At 37.5% G+C, this 18806-nt stretch overlaps 1 protein-coding gene across 1 annotated transcript; it reads right to left on the minus strand.

The window, feature by feature from the left end:
- Positions 1 to 1158: 1158 nt before the first annotated feature.
- On the minus strand, positions 1159 to 1564 carry LOC113837023 (ubiquitin-like). Its single transcript, XM_027428842.2, is given in 2 exon segments — positions 1159 to 1428; positions 1431 to 1564. Coding segments are annotated over 2 exon segments (231 nt in total). The 5' UTR covers positions 1543 to 1564; the 3' UTR covers positions 1159 to 1309.
- Positions 1565 to 18806: the final 17242 nt, after the last annotated feature.

An 18806-nucleotide genomic window follows, 5' to 3' on the forward strand; every position in this document is an offset into this window, starting at 1 on the left:
AATTCTACACACCTGTTAAGTTTCACATTTAAAAAGAATCCCGAAAATAGTATTGGATCCTATTTTCTGCAGTGTGCTTTTCAATTTAAAATATTTAAAAATTGTATTGTGTGATAAGGAAAGTGTACTTTGTTCATTCTCTCTGCTCAGTAGTTTTCTGTCAACCAAATCCACCTTAGATAACTACCCACTCCCTTGTTGAATACATGGCTTGTTGGGTAGCTTTATTGTTGCCACTAATGCTTTGGAGTCATGCTTGTACATGCTGGATGAGCTCATGAGGAAGGGTGTTTCTAGTGTTTATGTCTAGGAGACTTGCTGCTGCTGTGCCTTGAGATCTGGAAATGATTGGCCCATTGTTGTCCCAGGTCTTGAAGCTAGATCCTACACATACACTATATAAACCCCCTCTTTAACTGAATTCCCAACAAGTAGCATTCTTAAACATTTTACTTTTTGCCAATAACTTTACTTGGGTTGTTAGATTTCTCAATAACTTGATATTCTCCTCTTTGGCTTTCCACATTTTACATGGTAGATTTTTAATTTAATATTATATGTTAAATTACAACTAAAATCTTAAAATATTTTAGTGTAAAATGGACTGTATAACAGACTTACACTTTTACTGTGTTGCCATCTCATGGATTCATAGAAAATAGAGTGAATAGTTACTTTATTTGTATTAATAGGTTAAATAGGTATTTTGTATTCTCAATTATTCTCTGCATAGTTAGACATTAGGATGTTTCTCTATTTTAGACTCAGCAAAGTAGGGAAATAGAGAGGTACACTTTTATGGATCCTCTATTTGTATGTGATATTATGAACCCTCTGTAAATTGTTCAAGTTCTGGAATTGTAATTTCTCACCTGACACTTTGTCTGTGAGCTATTTTGACTCTATGAGAATTGTATTAATGTAATCCACATAGAGCATTAATGCATAGCATAAATGCCCATAAAATGTTAGTGTTAGGTGATGTTCTAACAGCTTGGAGAACTGAGGCATAAATAGTAAAACTAGAAATGGAGAGAATCTGTGCAGTACCAAAGTTAGACAAATACACAATTTATAATCTGCTCAGTATTCATTTCAAATGTTAATGATTAGATATTAACTGGTACATGTGGTGTAAAGAATATTTTCAAATCAAAATTTTTTTTACCATGCAACAAAACCTTTATTAACATTTTTAACAGAGGTTCAGCTATTACTGAAACTTGGATTTTCTAAACTTAAATTGGGGCAAATGGCTATAGTGCAGATTAATGCCATCCATTGCCCACTGGGAATGCAGACTGAAGAATTAATAGCCACCCCTGAGGCGGAGGATCAGGTGCAGGGTGGACTCTTTCTGGATGTTGTAATCAGAAAGAGTGCGGCCATCTTCCAGCTGCTTGCCGGCAAAGATGAGTCGCTGCTTGTGGGGGGGATGCCCTCTTTATCCTGGATCTTGGCCTTGACATTCTCGATGGTGTCACTGGGCTCCACCTCTAGGGTGATGCTCTTGCCGGTCAGGGTCTTCACGAAGATCTGCATGCCACCCTTGAGGCAGAGGACCAGGTGCAGGGTGGACTCTTTCTGGATCTTTTCACACTTGAACACTTTTATTTGAAGACAGCTGAGAGAGAATCCATGAAGACAATTTTGGGTAAATGTGTACATGTAAATATAAGTCAATGGGGAACTGTGGGATCACAGAATACCTGCTTGCTTCAGTCACATACTTCCCCACACAGGGACAGCTGCCAGTTCTGAAAAGGGTTGAATTTGCTAAGTATGCACTTTCCTAGATCCTAGAAGTATTGATCCCTGGAGTGGTAACCTCATAGAGGCCAAGCTTCTGTAATAGAATGTGCTTCGTGACAGGTCATGCAGGTCCAGATTTTATGTGTGTGGTTCCCGAAGGCTCTCTGCCAGGTCAGTCTGTCAGCTTTTCCTAGCATTTGTAGCCCACTTTATGGGAGCAAATACAAAGTAAAAATGAGATGCAATGCCTTTATGTGCACATGGTGTCAAGGGGCCTTTCATGGCACCTACACATTCCTTTTAGCCTACTAACTTCCAATCTTGTCCATCTTATCTGTGCATCCTTTCTAGAATGTTAATGAAGCAAATTACCTGTCAATTATCTCCAATGCAAATACAAGAGGAAATTATGTTCAGCTCAAAATAGAGCTACACTAGGCTTCCTGGGTGTAACTCTTAAGAACAAGTGCCTAGATATTATAATAAATGATTCCTATCTCACAGCTTAATGTTTTTTTCTTTTTTTGTTGTTATTTTAAGAAAAAGTAATTTATTTGGGCTTATGTTTCAGAGAGATAATAGCCCATTACAGCAGGCTTCCCCAAGGGAAGCAGCAAGCACCAGGTATGGTGGCTGGACCATGACTAGATCTCATATTTTTTTCTAATTTTGTTTAATTAATAAAAGGTTTTAATTTTGACATAGTAAAATTATATACAAAAACAGTTATTAAGTAAGAATTACAGTGACAGTATCAAGTCTATTTGTATTTGGTAAAATTAGAGAAAATATTCTATTATCTATCTTGTCTTTGTGAGTCTCAATTTTACATCCAATTTACCTTTTATCATACCAAGGAAAAACTATACCTATATAGTTTTCAATTCCATCAAAGTCCCCAGAAGGATGAAATGTTATCTAATGACAGAGATATCAGCCTGCCTAAAAAGTCACCCTAAGTATTTCTGTGACTTTGGGACATCCAACTATGGTCTACAGGCCTGGTATATCTGACAGACATTATGTGAAGCAGGGAATTCTAAAGCTCTGTCCTACCTTGTCTTGGAAAAGTTTGGCAGTCACATTTTGTTTTATGCCCTACTTGTCCAATTTGGATACCATACTGTCAGCAATTGAGGCAAGGGCAGTTTCTTCCCCAGTGGCTAACTTTTGCCACAAGGAATTTAAGCTCCATACAATGTTTCTTTGATGCCCATCATCTTTTCTGAAGTAGATTAGTACTGCCATGATCATACATGTCTCACTGTCATGAAAGCCTTAGGTTATTGAAGATATTAAATGCCATATTGTGTAGGTCTTTGAAGTATTTGAAGATCATTTATGTATCTAAATATTATCTGATTATCTGTGTATGACCTTGAAAACATACCTAAGTTTGACTATTATCGATAACTATTAATCTGTATTAATAGGTTTCTCAAAGAGATTTATTTTTATATTTTTCTTCCTTCTCTTTTTTTATTGAAATTATTTTTTCATTTTATATACTAACTCCAGTTCTCCCTCCCTCCACTTCTTTCTACCCCATCCCACCTGCATTCACTCCTCAGAGTGGGTAAGACCTTCCTTGGGGAGTCAAAAAAGCTTGGTATACCAACTTGAGGCACTACCTAGCCTCTCCCCCTGCATCCAGGCTGAGCAAGGTATCCCATAATAAGGAATAGGCTCCAAACTGCAAGTTCATGTACCCAGGGTAAGTCCTGGTCTCACTGCCAGGGGCCCTCCAGCAAATCAAGCCACATAACTATCACCCACATTCAGAGGACTTTGTTTGGTCCTATTCACGATATCCAGCTGTCAGTCCAGAGTCTGTGAGCTCCCACTAGCTTGGTTCACCTGTTCCTGTGGTGATCATGATCTTGACCCCTTTGCTCATATGATCCCTCTTCCCTCTCTTGAATTGAGTTCCAGGAGCTCAGCTCTGGGCTTGGTTATGGATCATTGCATCTGCCACCAACTGTTACTGGATGTAGGGTATATGATTACAATTAGAGTAGTCACTAACCTGATTATAAGGAAAGGCCAGTTCAGACACCCTTTCCACTGTTGCTGGGAATCTTAGCTGAGGTCATCCCTTTGGATTCCTGGGAATTTCCCTAGCACATGGTTTCTCCCTAACCCCCTAAGGCCTCACTCTATCAAGATATCTCTTTCATTTCTCCCCCTCTCAGTCCTTCTGGAAATTGGGCCATCTTGAGTCCTCATGCTCCTATCCCACATCCTCTTCCTTAGAACTCCCCTACCCAGTTTACCTAGGAAATCTTAGCTATTTCCATTTTCTGGAGCCCTGTATGTCCCTCTTAGGGTCCTTCTTTTTTCCCTAGTTTCTTTGGGGAAATGGATATGCAGAAGAATTCAAATAGATCCATATCTATCCCCAAGTACAAAATTCAAGTCCAAATGGATCAAAGACCTCACCATAAATCCAGTTACACTGCAACTGATAGAAGAGAAAGTTGGAAGTTAGCCTTATTTTTATTTTTAATTACACACACACACACACACACACACACACACACACACACTTGTGTGTGTGTGTGTGTGTGTGTGTGTGTGTGTGTGTGTGTGTGTGTGTGTGTGTAGGGGTTTGTACACATGGATTCAGTTGCCCCCAGAAGCTAGAAGAGGGTGTCAAATCCTCTGGAGTAGAGTTACTGCTGGGATAAGCTGACTTTGGTGGTGGGAATGGAAATGTTGTCTTTTGCAAGAGCAGTATGTTTTCTTACCCCATGAGATGTCACTCAAGCCCACAGAACTCACTTTTCTAACTGATAAAGAGGCTTATATGTATTTCAGGGAGTGGACATAAGCAGCTGAGGTCCAAGTTTGGAATGCACAGCAGCCCTCTGTTGGTTTGCTGGGTGATGGCAAACAGATAACACCATTGGCCTGAACTTTAAATTCCTTCTCTAAAAATGAGACTTAATACAATCTTCCTATGTCTGTTAAGAGGGCTAACTGTGCTCAGTGCAGGGCAAATGATAGTCAGTAAAGGACGAAGGTGAGTGTGATAACCTGACTTTGAATGTTTTCAAAGAAATATTTCTCAGCAACAGTACTCGATACTGAACACTTTAAAACAAATCTTGAAATTTCATGCAAACAGTTCTTCCCCAAGTAACACATTAAATGTTTGGATGTCATTGTCATCACCCATAGAGGGCTATATAAACTAAAATTTATATTCAAGAACGTTCATAGCAGAAGCTGAGAGATCAAACATCTTTGTACCTATTGAAATGAGTGTGGAACTTTAAAAAGAATATTAGAAAAAGCCCCCTTATATGGTAAAAATAAAGTATTGGTCAATGAGCCATCAATAATACTTAGAATATTAATGAAGGTGTCAGTCACTGCCCAGTCAGGAGAGGCAATGCCTGAGCATATATTGTGAGCAATTCAAACACCTGTGTCCTGTATATATGGACTGAAGACCAGCCTAGAATGTCATAAATATTAACTTGGGTTAGGCTGAAAAAACTCTAGCAATTTCCTCGATTTTAGTTCTCAGTCCCAAGAGAAACATCAGCTTTGTTTTTGGTTTCTTTCCTCTACTCCTGTCCAAGAAAAGAACAATAATGCAAAGGACCCAATTGTTAAAGCATCCTTTCTGTCCTTTATGTAATAAAATCTATATGTTTTTAAAGTGTTTCTCTCATAGGCAATATTATTTATTCAAATATGCCCACTCCAATAAAGTAAAGCATGTCTAAAATGAACATTGAAAAGTATAAATAGGAATCTGTCTGGTTTTTTTTGTTGTTTCTTGAAAATAAGTCTCAAAGCAAACCTTTGCTAAATAAAATAATAGTTCTCCAACCCTGCAAATAATTGGACTCAGGAGAAATGCACGTGAAAAGAATCTTATCTCAAGTTCAGTATTCCTGGATTTCTTAGGTTATGATAAAACCTTAATCACTCTCCTTTCAAATTACAAAGTAAGAAGGTTATGTAACCAAAGGAGGAAGAATTCTTACTGTGCTCATCTAAGTGTCTCCCAGGCAGTTACTAATTAATGTACATAAAACCCTTTCAAGTAACTACCATGTCTCCCAGTTCCTATGAGAAGCCTTGCTGTAGTAGACATCTCAGGGCATTTGTAGACATCTCAGTCATGGCTTGTAACTTCCGATATCACAAGATGACAGATTTTCTAAATTTCTGATCAGTCAGGTTAGTGTTTTCTATTTTGGGAAAGACTTCCCGTTTTGTTTGCCAGGCCATCCTGTTTGTTTCAGAGAATTCTTGAAGAGTTTATGAATTGTGAATGGAGTGAAGATGGAGTCTGGAGGGATGAGTCACAGGTCATTCATCTGTCCAGGTTACCTGTATCTTCCTATCGCTGCCTTTGGACCATCCTCTGTTTCTGGGCTCTTAAAATTTCTTCTCCATCTGTCTTCTTTGGAGATCCTGATAACCACTTTTCTTTTTCAGTTTTACCACTCCCCTGTGAACCTTTATCCCTGGGGTATACCTTTTCCTTTGTCATTTTCAGGGAAATTGTTTCTCTTACCAAGTTTTTTGGTAGGTGCAGAAACCATGCATGCATTTAGAATTAACTCATTTGGGAATCAACTTGAATTTGCTTCTTCTCTAGCTTCAGCTGTCCCAAGAATAAAGAGTCACAAATAAAGCAAAAAGGGAAAAGAAACTCATGTTAAACACAATAAGGTGTCACCATCGAGTCTTGTCTCTGACAGCTAGGACTAGAGTTTGGAAGCTCATTATATAATAGCCCACAGTTCTTGGGTGTGTGGATGATTGTGCAATAGAAATACTTGGGGATGTTTTTTTTAATAATACAAATTCTGGGCTTGGTGCCTAGGAATTATGATTCAGTGGACTGAGGGGTCTGTGTTTCTGTGTAGCTCCCCAGATGGTCTAATGTGGAGCCAAGTATGGTAACTGCTCCCTGAAACGTAATGCTAATTAATTCAACACATATTGTTTTGAGTGTCTGCTATGGGCTTGGGTCATCAGAGACTTTTGAGCATACAGGGGGATGCCTGAAGAAGTGACCAAGTAGTATGTGGAAAGAACAGTGCTTATCTTTGAAGACAAAACTCTTGATAATTTGTAATTTGTAGTTTGTTTAAGATTATTCTCTGTGTGTGGTGTGGGGTGACATGGACATGCATGTGTAGAGGTTGGGTGGAAATACATGTGTGAAGGTGATCAGAAGGTACATTTCTGAATACAGGTCTCTCCTTCCACCTTTCTGTGGGTTCTGGGAAATGAACTTAGACTATTTTCAGGCTTGCACAGTAAGTGCTTTCTATCTGATGAACTATTTTTCTGGGCCTAGAGGAGACTTGTAATAGAACCTGTACTAGTGTTCCACTATTTCTTCTTTGAGGGACAGTCATAAAGAAGCCTCAGATTCCCAGGCTGTAGGCAACACATCGTTCATTGGGTGGTTGTCTTAAGCTAATACTTTGATTTGTGAAAATTAAAATAGTTTCCTATTTAGAAGAAAGATCTGGCAAGTTAACAATTTTCTAAAACCAAGAAGTGCCAAATTTTGATTTTATGTTTTTGTGCCAGTCAGGCAATCTGGCAGTTCCTGTGGTCCCTGACTGGCTCTCATCACTAGTTTACATACAGAATAATGCCTGCCTATTTCTTTAGCCTCCTAGTCTAGGATATTGGGAAATTTGGATCATGTATTTATGAAAACTTACATTTACTTTTTGCATGGTGAAATGTGAAGGCCAATTGAAAGGAACTTGTTCTTTTCCTTCAAACTATGATATAGGTTCAAATGTTGAAAGAGTGGCATGTTATAGGAGAGTCTAGAAGCAGGAAGGACTAATGATGCATAGGTCAGCTGCAATAAATGTATGTCTGGGAAGATTCTAGAAGTGAAGGAATAGTGTGGTATTCTGATTCCCTCTTTTATTTGCTGGGGCATGCAGCATCTTCTTAAATTTATCTCTACCCTGTAAATCAGGCTTAGGGCATGTGGCAATGAGCCAATATTGGTGATTGAAACATGGAGGAAGTACATGGGCTCTTATTTCTTAGCTTTAGCTTTCCCTAAGATCTTCAAACTTTCCCTGCCAGTAATTACACATCTCCTGAGTATTTTGCAAAAGATATATACCAAACAAGATAATTTCTTTGGCAAGATGATATCATGATCATAGGCTCTTGTGGTCTGAAGCCAGGACAGGAATGGACAAGTCACTAAGAGTGGTATAGTAGCCTCTGGTCTTTTGTTATGGTTTTTCTTTCTCTATTTGGTTTTTGGAGACAGGGTTTCTCTGTGTAGCTTTGGAGCCTATCCTGAAACTCACTCTGTAGACCAGGCTGGCCTTGAACTCACAGAGATCTGCCTGCCTGTGCCTCTGCCTCTCCAGTGCTGGGATTAAAGGCATGTGCCACCAATGCCCTGCATGGTTTGCTTCTTACAGGCACATAATTGTGGATTAGAACTCTCTCTTTGAATAAAACATGAGTGCATTTTATTGCATTTGGAATAATAGACATTTTGTCCTTTGAAAAGAGAAGAAGCCATATCTCTCCTCCCTTCCTCACTGTCCCACTTCTCTCAATGGAAACTTTAACCAATTTTGCATTGTTTCTGTGCAGCATTGCAGTTTTCTCTATCAGCAATGGTGGTCACTTACTCTTTTTATCGCCTTATATGGAAAAGTCTTTGTGGCTGGAGGTTTCCAGATAGCCTTCTTGTAAGTAGTAGATATACTTTGATTGACAGAAATGTTTCTTGTTGGTGTTTTAAATAGTTACTTGCTAGGAATTAAAAACTAATAACTGCCATAGAAAACTCTAAAAATTCAGGATCTTCTAACTGTACCAGACTGTTGAGCTGGCCTGAGCTTTTATGATTGTGTGTGTGTGTGTGTGTGTGTGTGTGTGTGTGTGTGTGTGTGTGTGTGTGTGTATTATTACAATCCTCAGATTCCATGCTTATTCTGGCCTGGTGTACTCAACTGAATAATTTCTTACTTATGTGAAAGGAGTAGAGTCTGAGGCTTTGCTGTGCTCCTCCTTCTGCTGGAATTGAGACTTGTAGGTATAAATTCAAGCTGAGTTCACAGTTTGCCCCAATTTAGATTTACACTTCTATGTTGATAGAGTGAATGTTTTACACACTTAGATACAGCCCCTAATAGGTGTAAATTCTAAGCAGAAAACTATTCATAGTCATGATTAGCATTTCCAAAGGTGTCAAAATCACTCTGTGCACTGTGAGAAAGCAACTTGAAAAAACACAGCTAAGCTGAGCAAGTCCAAGTGTTGTTGTTTTCTTCTCTCTCCTTTTTTTATGATGCAAGAAGTGCAGAACTGTTAGTTATTCCCTTTAAAGTGAGTTAGAGAACCATGCTGGAGTACATTCATTATTTAAGGCTTTATCTCGAGCCAAGGTACCAATTACATTGAGATTTTTGGAAATTGGAGCAGTAACAATCATAATTGAATATCAGGGAGTTAGCTTCACATACAATCACAATCTTAATTCTTACAATAAACTACTTTCATTATACTTACCATTAATATTTTATAGATGCAATATTTGAGGAAATGGGAATTAAATATTTGCAAACATTGTGTATACACATATAATTGTATATGCCTATGTGTGTGTATGCATATGTATATGCACAACACATTTAACCATATGGTTTTTGTCTTTTATACATTTTGAAAAAAAATTTGTGGTTAGTACTTACAGTAAGTAATACTAAATGTTTTAGGACACCAATATTAATACATGTAGACAAAGCAATACTAACCAATGTTAAATCCAGTGTATCTTGATAGCTTATATCCTACCAATATTGACTTAAAGAAAAATCCAAAGCTACCAAAAATGCAGTTTGAAAACCAATAACTTGGAAGCTCCTTGTCAGGAAAGCCATTCTCTTCAGGGAATGTTGGATCAGAATAGAGGGATTTCTATTAAAATGAGACCCCGATAGAAGAGACTTGTCTCAGAATAATTCATTAAACTGTGTGCTTGTTTATATTTTCTCATTTTATTTTACTAGAAAGGTAAAAAGCACTTTGCTTTTTTAAAAACAAGTCTACAATATTGTATACCAGTTTTTTATTAAAAAATTCTTTCAATACTAACCAATGAGCAGTTAAGATTTGTCCATATTGGTGGGTATTAATTAATATCTCAAACTAAAACATATACCATAAAGGCTGGCTGTACTTTATTCATGGGATGCTGTGTTAATGTTTACAAAGTACTTAGAGTCCTGCCCTCAACTCGTTTAATACTTATCATTTACCATTGTCATCTATTCTGAACCTACAATCCCTCTTCTGTGCTTTGGATATCCACGAGCTAAGAGATACTCTTAAGTGCTGTATCAGAGCCATATTGAATTACTAGTGTTGCTAAATGTGTGTGAGTGGTTGGAGAGCTTTTAGTGTGAGCTGGCCAACTGAGCAGTACAGGCCATAGAGGGAGATAAGTGGAAGTGGAGCCACTGGTGTTTAGAACTCTTCCAAGTGGAGTGACTCCATAAAATCACACCACAGCTTCTAAATTTAACCATGAACATAAAATACAACCACAGGATGTAATAGTGCATGCTGAGTGCTGGCCCAGCCAGGTATTGACATTTCTGTGACCCTACCTTGGAGACACATAAGGAGCCAGAGACTAGCCTGGCAGTCTTCCAGATAGATGCTAACCAGGACATCTGAAAATGTCTCTATCCCACAGTCTGTTTCTTCTCTTGACTACTAAACAGTATTAAATTAGTTTTTACCCATTTTAGCACCAATGTATGTGTGTGTGTGTGTGTGTGTGTGTGTGTGTGTGTGTGTGTGTGTGTGTGTGTGTTTGTTGCTAGGGCTGGAGCACATGGCATTTTTCATGCTAGGCAAGTATTCTTCCCCTGAGGAAACTCCCTGCCCATTGACCATCTATACTCAATTTGTGATTCTATTTCTTTGGATAGTATTCATCACATTTTGCAGAATAGGACATTTTGCCACCTTTGCTCCTGTGACACAATCTGCAAGTGGTAGGCACTGGTCAACTCACAGTATCCTTTAGATGTCTTGTTCATTTGCTCATACCTTATACCCTAGACTTCATCGGGCTTCATATTCATTCAACTTTGGTCTGCCACACCCTTTTGAGTTCTTTTTATGACATCCCTGTAGATAACGACAATATATTTAACAGAGACACTATCGCCCCTATGTTTTGTGACTTGGTAGCTCATTGAGAAGATTTGATTAAATCTAAACCAGGGTTTTTGCATGTTTTAAAATTCATATCTAGTATAGAGATGATAGGTTGTTGTGCAAATGCTTAAAATTACGTTCCAAAGTTGTTTTCATAAAGAGTCTAACTCTCTTTCTGGAGCAGAAGAGCTATAAACTACAGAAATGATACCAAGATGACTAGTTCCAATGATTAGTTGCATTATTTCACATATTGAACCCGTATACAAAATAATCAGATTATACTTCAGTATTGTCTGATGAACTTGTTTGTGTTCTTCAGTTGACACCTATTATCTGACAAAAATTGTTCTAACTCCAGAGTTTCGTTGATCCTTGTTTCTCATAGACAAGTTTATTAACCCAACTGTCTCCCCATTTCCTTTTCTGAAAAATAAAGATAACAAATGAATAAGCACCATAGGTTGACATGAGAATGAAGGAAATTAGTTCAATGAAAGATCTTAGAACCATGCCTGGCAACAAGCACTCCGAAGAAGCCAATACTTATTATATTACTCCTTAGTTCCTTCCTGACATTAGGAAAACTTCCTTTGTAGAAAGCCATTTCTATCATATTACTTTATCAAGATATTTTTTACATTCTAAGTAACCACAAGACATCAAGTAATATTGTGCAAATGTAGTAAATATACATTATCCCTCATACTATGGAATGAGGTCTGGAAGTCCTCCTCATTGGATAAGGGAGAAAGAAGTAAAATCTGTTACATGAACTGCTCTTGAATTAACATGACTCAGGCAACTGGGAATAAACAGCAGACCCAAGTACAGAATATCTGTGATTGGGTGGGCTATGCTATCTAATGGTAGCATTCCAGCAGCCGGAGAACTCAATGTTTGCTATATCCAGCTGAAGGAGGAGGCACATTAGCCAATCTAGAGAGGGTATCTCATAGGGGAGAGGTCTCAGGCTGTACCCATCTGGAAGAAGAAAGCTGTTTTTGGTACTTTCTGCATACGCTGTCAACATCTCTGCTTGACCAGGGGAAGTCCTTGTCATTCCCGTCTGAAACTTTGGAATTGTTGACATGAGCATGCTCATATCAACAAAACACATTCACTCAGGACTTCATCAAGCCTCCACAGGCAACACTTATAATTTTGGAAATTTATAGGCATGTCATGCTACTGTTTATTTTGGAAAATGAATGTAATTAATACATTATGAAATTTATCTTTCACCTTCCTTCTATCATTAATTATAGAACTTAGTCCTCAAAAGTCTGTTTGTGCCAAGGTTGTTTTTGTTTTGTTTTTAAGTTTTAAAGAAAAATGGTTCCTCTTCTAAAAATTCCCTAGAGTCCCTCAAGTTTGGCTCTCTTGGACACACATTAGTGTTATTGTTTTTGGAGGATGAAGATTTACTTTGAAACACTTAAAATTATATTGTAATTTGGATTTGCTTAAAAACAAAAGCCTTGTCTTGAAATGTGCACTGTGTAGTTAGGGTCACAGTCACCTTTCAGTATAAGTTGTTCCTGTGGTCTGGGCAGCATGCCCTGGAAATGGCCAAGTAAGTTGAAGCAAAGCAGGAAAAATGAAGTAAAACTGTCAAGTGGACACAGGAGGCATTGCCATTCCAGCTCATATTTTGAAACAGGTCATGGATTGCCATAATTTGATAGCTGTGTCTTCTCTTTCAACTTGCGCTTGAATGAAATTGGTGGAACCCATTGAAAAAATTGTCTTTGCAATTTTCCCCCTGACATTTTATCATTGACATTGGTTTTGTAAGGGCGGAGAATTCTAAATTAAGGACAAAGTGGAAAAGGTTCTGTAATAAATACAAGACAACTCATTATCCAGACAATATATTTTGTCTTTATAACTGGCACACCAGCCAATATACATGGAATGACATGTAATTCACTTTGCTACTTTATATGTATAGGTATTGCTAGAAAGACCAAAAGTAAAACATAATAGGATGCTAATAATGCCATGCCTCACAGGATGTTAAGCCAATTAATAAATAACTGTGTTGTAAAGATTTTGGAGATAGACTTCTCAGGAATTTTGTTGTTGTTGTTGTTTTCATAAAATTTGCTTTGAGTAAATGGCAATTTATTAAAAATTTCTGTTTTATTTTTCCTTTCTTAGTTTATATTAATTTCTACACATAAAAGGAAATGAATTTCTGGATATGCAGAAATGTACCATGAATACATAGATACATAAAATATGTCTATGTAACAAATTAATTTCAGCTTCAATAATTCTTGGAACCTAGTTAGCTGAGGTTCATTTTGTCTAGTGTAGTAGTTCTCAATCTGTGAATTGTGACCCCTAGGCAGCGTTGAATGACCCTTTCACGGGTGTCACATAGCAGATGTTCTTCATATCAGATATTTGTATTTTAATAACAGCAGTAGCAAAATTACAGTTATGAAGTAACAACAAAAATTACTTTGTGTTTGGGGTCACCACAACATGAGGAACTGCATTTAAGGGTCACAGCATGAGGAAGGTTGAGAAATATTGGTCTAGTGGTAGGAATATATCTCTATTTGGCTAGTGCTGAAATGGGAATACTAGTATACAAAAAATTGTAAATCGTAGGTTTTGCATATTGCAATCTAGCTCATGCTAGATCCCATAGCTTTTAAAATAACTCCTCTCAACAGTGTTGAGGCTGACAAGGGATCAAAGAAGGGAAGCTGAACTGACACAGCTGTCCTCCAGAGCAGGAGATGACTTCCATTGTCATTTGCCTTAGTTATGATCTGTGTTGGTCTAAACACAGAACTGCTGGTGTCAAAGTTCCCATCAAAAAGGGAACATTCTGGTTTCCAAACTGCAGAGTCATGAGGGAAGCTGTGAGTCACCTTGGACTTGTAGCCCAGAGCTTTTTATATGTCCTTTTATGATCCAGGCTGGTTCCAACAGGAAGAAGTCAAAGTTAGTTTTTGGCACAGGGGCCAAACTATTTCTGGACAACGTGCAGATTATAAATGAAGGAATGAAAAAAAAATGAAGGAATGGATGATGATTGTGGTATTGATGATGACAAGGATGTAATGATAATGGTGATGATTAATAAAAGCAAAGTGGATTCAGGATGCTTGGTTTCTGATCTGGCATGACTCTATTATTATTATTATTATTATTATTATTAATTTTGTCAATAAAATGAAGTCATTAGTAGTTGATCCCATGATTCTGTGGTTAAGTTCTGAGAGAAGGAACTGATGTACACTCCAAAGTCATCACTGTGCAATTAATTCTCATTGGAATCAGTCTTTTAATAATAACAGCTATATAATTTACTGTAAACCATTTCTCAAGCTTTCTCAAAGATGTGTGTGCATGTGCGTGTCTGTGCATGAGTGCCTGTGCTCTTGCACATGTGCACACAAAGCAAGGAGAACAGAGGGAGGGTGAGGGAGAGAGAGTGGAGTTTGGAACCACATATTGATGGAGTTTGAGTCTGGAAACTTGAGGTTGATTGTTTGTGAGTGTAAGAGGTGGTGATGTTATGTAGTTCTTTTACTCAGAATTGCTGCTGATTATTTTATCTTTGCCCCTGAAGAAGTGAGGTATTTATAACTGTAGTAGAAAAGAAGTCTCACTGCTTTCATCCCTAAGAGGATAAACTCTGAGCATTTTCCACGACGCCATTCAAAATTGTTTGTTTACATTTGAAATAATATATATATCAATATTTCATGAACCATAGCCTGGTAGCAATTTTGTAAAGTAGATGACAAGAGCCACAAATGTCTCTTTCTCCTTTTAGCTCAACCAGGAACAACTATTTAGAGTGTTTTTGTTTCAAGTCCAAGGTCTAGCATTTTTTTTTTAGTTCAGCTGACATTAACAATTACATTTGTCAGTATCTATTAAATTTGGGATCTATTTAAAGACTGCCATGGGGCATGTGTTGTAAATATATTAAGCTTTATCCTCCCCTTGCAACTGTTAGCATGGAAAATTCTGAAGGATATCTGTTTTTTCCACCTTTGTTTTAAAAGATTCCTGTGAAAAGTAGACTATTCTTATTGTAGTAGATGACATTTTTTTGTATTTGTCCTTGTCTTGCTTCAGTAACTACTTTTGTACTTATTTTAGCTTTATGATTTCAGAACTGGGATGAGCGGTATTGTGTCTCTCTATGACAATACTTGCAATTTGAAAACTCAAGTTGTGATTTTTATTAATTGCCTTCATTATTTATAAAATCAGCAGCCAACTTTGGCAACATAATGATTAGAGATAGGCAACTTAATTTAAAGAATCTTCCAGAATGAGATTAAAAAATCATCAAGATTTATATATATATATGTATATATATATATATATATATATATATATACATATATATATATAATATGTGTGTATGTGTGTATTAACCTATCTTTTCTCTTAAGTTTTATAGTTTGTATAGTGCATAGTTTCTAATTTCTATGAATTTGTGGGCATGACTAAAATTGCATTACTCAAAATGTATTTTTAACTTTCAAAAATAAATTCAACTAATAATATTTATGGTTTGAATATTTTTTAAATATAATTATACCACTCCCTGTTAGGATTCCATTGACTTTTCAAAGGGATTTATTCTTTTGTTAATAATTGTTTTGAGAACCTCATACATGAGTACTGTATCTAAGTCATTCTTGCCTCTCTCCTGTTCCAACTCCTCCTGTAAACCTCCAAAATTCATGACAACTTCTCTCCTCATTACTGCTGCAGATCTATACATATATGCATTATGTATCTACAAACCACACATGTACATATAAACTACTAAAGCCATTTGCTTGACTTATATGTACATATGTCAAGGATTGAGCTACTGGAGTTAGACAACCTATGTCTGATATTGTCCCAAATGACCAATTCTCCTTTTCTAAGCAGCCATTGATCATCTGTAGTTCTTCATCTATGGGTGGGAGCTTATTGAATATCACCTGTCTATTTGTGATATAATTATTCTGATCATATTCAGGCAATATTATTTTTGAGTCTTCATGGGTTCAGCTTCCTTGCTATATCTAGAAGAAACTAGTAGTAGGTGTCATGAATTTCTGACTGTTAACAATCTTTCTATGACCCCCCCTTCTTTGATTTTCCCCTACACATTAGGTATAGGGGTTGCATTGGAGATATCAGGTCACCCCACAGTCAGTTATTCTCTGCATTCTCAACAGCTTTGGATCTCTGTAATAGTCTCCATCTTTTTGGGAAAAAAAGCTTCTTTGATGCTGGGTAAGAGCTACACTTATCTGTGGGTATAAAGCTAAGTTAAAATTATATTGCATTACAAAAAGGGCATTGGAAGGTTCTCTTCTCAGGGTCTCTGACCTTTCTAGTCATGAGTAGTTGACTAGATTTGCAGTGGCAGGAGTGGATTCTCTCCTATTGAGTGGATTTAAAGCCCAAACAGACCATGATAGATGGCATCCAGGATATAAGTGCTACTATTGTACCGTTGTGGATATCTTATCAGGCTAGTCATTGTTGTAATACACAGGGTGTACAGTTGGGAAGGTGTATTAGTTACTTTTTCTATTGAAGAAAGTGTTTAATTGGGCTTATGGTTTTGGAGGATCAGATTTCATAATGGCAGACTTCTGGCCAGGAGATGGAACAGCAGCTAAAAGCTCACATCCAACAAGCAGAAGACAGAAATAGCACAAAATCTGTCCCAAGTGTCCTACTTCTTTTAAGACCAAACTTCCTAATATTTCTCAAACTGGTCCACCAACTGAGGACAAAGTAGTCAAATATATAAGGGTACATTCTTAGGTAAATTAACACAGTAGGAACACAGGTTGCTATGCTTCCTTGGCAGGTTGTATAGACTCTTCCTATATATGAGAGCCAGTCCTCAGCGAGAAGATATCCAGGTCAGTTCCAACTTGATTTATCAAAGTCATATTTCCTAAGTATATGGTGTCTGCAAAAATAGGGTCTTAATTTCAACTTCTAGAAGACATCCACAGGCAAAGGCAATAGCTTATACTGCTTTGGAAATCTCTTAGAATCCATGACTAACAATTTAAGGAAAGTTTTCCTATGCTTGGTTTCACAATTTTTGTTATATATTCTATATCCTTTGCAGGGAGCATGAGTACCCCAAGTAACATAACTTCTTTCCAGAAAAAAAAAATATATATATATATATATATATATATATAGAGAGAGAGAGAGAGAGAGAGAGAGACAGACAGACAGAGACAGAGAGACATATATGTCTATTATATATGTGTTTTAAACTAAACATAAAATAAATGTTTCCTTATGGCTCTTACAACATTTCTTACAAAATTTATCTTTTTCCCTTCCTCTTCCTTAATGTTTCTTGCTCTCTCTCCTCCACTGATAAAGTCCCTCACCCCTAATTTTTCCCATTTCTCACATAGTAGCACCTATGTGCTATTTTCTCTTTTTCTATATAGCTCCTCCATGCATCAAAGTCCCTGTTGAATTTTCTGGTTTCTGTGGTTACTTGAAGTTATATACTTATACCTAAAGACTTGGAGCTAGGATCAACAAATAAGAGAGAACATGTTGTGTTTGTCCTTCTGGGTCTGGGTTCCCTAACTCAGTATAATATATTTTAATTCCACTCATTTACCCTCACATTCTTAATTGCATTTTCCTTTAGAGTTGAATATAATCCCATTGTTTATGTCTTTCATATTTTCCATCGGTGTTGGTTGAAGGATATTTAGGTAGTTTCCTTTTCCTAGTATTGTGAACAGCAAGGCAATGAACATGGCTGAGCAAATATCAGTGGAGTAGGATTCTGAGTCCTTTCAATTTTATGCCAAGGAGGGGTATAGCTCCCTAATGTGCTAGATTTATTTTTAGCCTTTTGAGAGTTTTCCACAGTGATGTGGAGTGATTGTATCTGGTAGAGGTCAAAAGTACTAAGTGAATAGAGGGCTTAGAGAGCACATCTCATGTGACCACAGTGAGGGTGAACATATGTAAGAACCACAGCATCTCTGTACCTCAGTTGGTGAAAAGTTTAAATGTCTTTCAGGCAAATGTTCATCCATCACAGGCTGAACTCATGGTTTCCCAGTGGCATTAAATGAAGTTGCTCATAGTAGTGGCGCAGGAGGCTTCCTACAGTACCCATTGTTGGATGCCTTCCCTTCCCTCCCTCTCTTTACTATCCCTACCACCCCTGAATGGTTTTTATCTTTTACTTTCCAAGTAAAGATCTTGCTCTCAAATTCATTGTGCAATGTTTGCATTTAGGGGCACTCTCAAACAAAGGCACTTGTTTTCTTTCTTTCTTTTTTTTTCTTTGAATTAGAAACAAGATTGTTTTACATGACAATCCCAGTTCCCACTTCCTCCACTCTTCTCCTACCACCCCCACAACTAAAACCCTACCTATTACATATCCTTCCTGCTCCCCCTAGATGTTGAGGCCTTCCATAGGGTGTCATCAGAGTCTATCATATCCTTTGGGATAGGGCCTAGGCCCACCCCTGTACGTCTTGGTTCAGGTAGTATTCCTCTACGTGGAATGAGCTCCCAAAGTCCACACCTATGTTAGGGATAAGTACTGAACTACTACTACAGAAGGTCCAGTATATTTCCAAGGTTTCCTCACTAAAACCCATGTTCCTGGGGTTTGGATCAGTCCCATTCTGGTATTCCAGCTATCAGTCTGGGAAGCACTAGTTCCCAGTTGTTCAGGTCAGCTGTTTCTGTGAGTTTCATCAGCCTGGTCTGGACCCCTTTGCTCTTCACTCCTCCTTCTCTGCAACTGGATTCCAGTTCAGTTCCACCAGCTGCTGGATGAAGGCTATAAAGTGGCATATAAGTCAGTCATCAAT

The sequence above is a fragment of the Cricetulus griseus genome, chromosome 8, assembly GCF_003668045.3.
Source record: "Cricetulus griseus strain 17A/GY chromosome 8, alternate assembly CriGri-PICRH-1.0, whole genome shotgun sequence".
Taxonomy (NCBI): domain Eukaryota; kingdom Metazoa; phylum Chordata; class Mammalia; order Rodentia; family Cricetidae; genus Cricetulus; species Cricetulus griseus.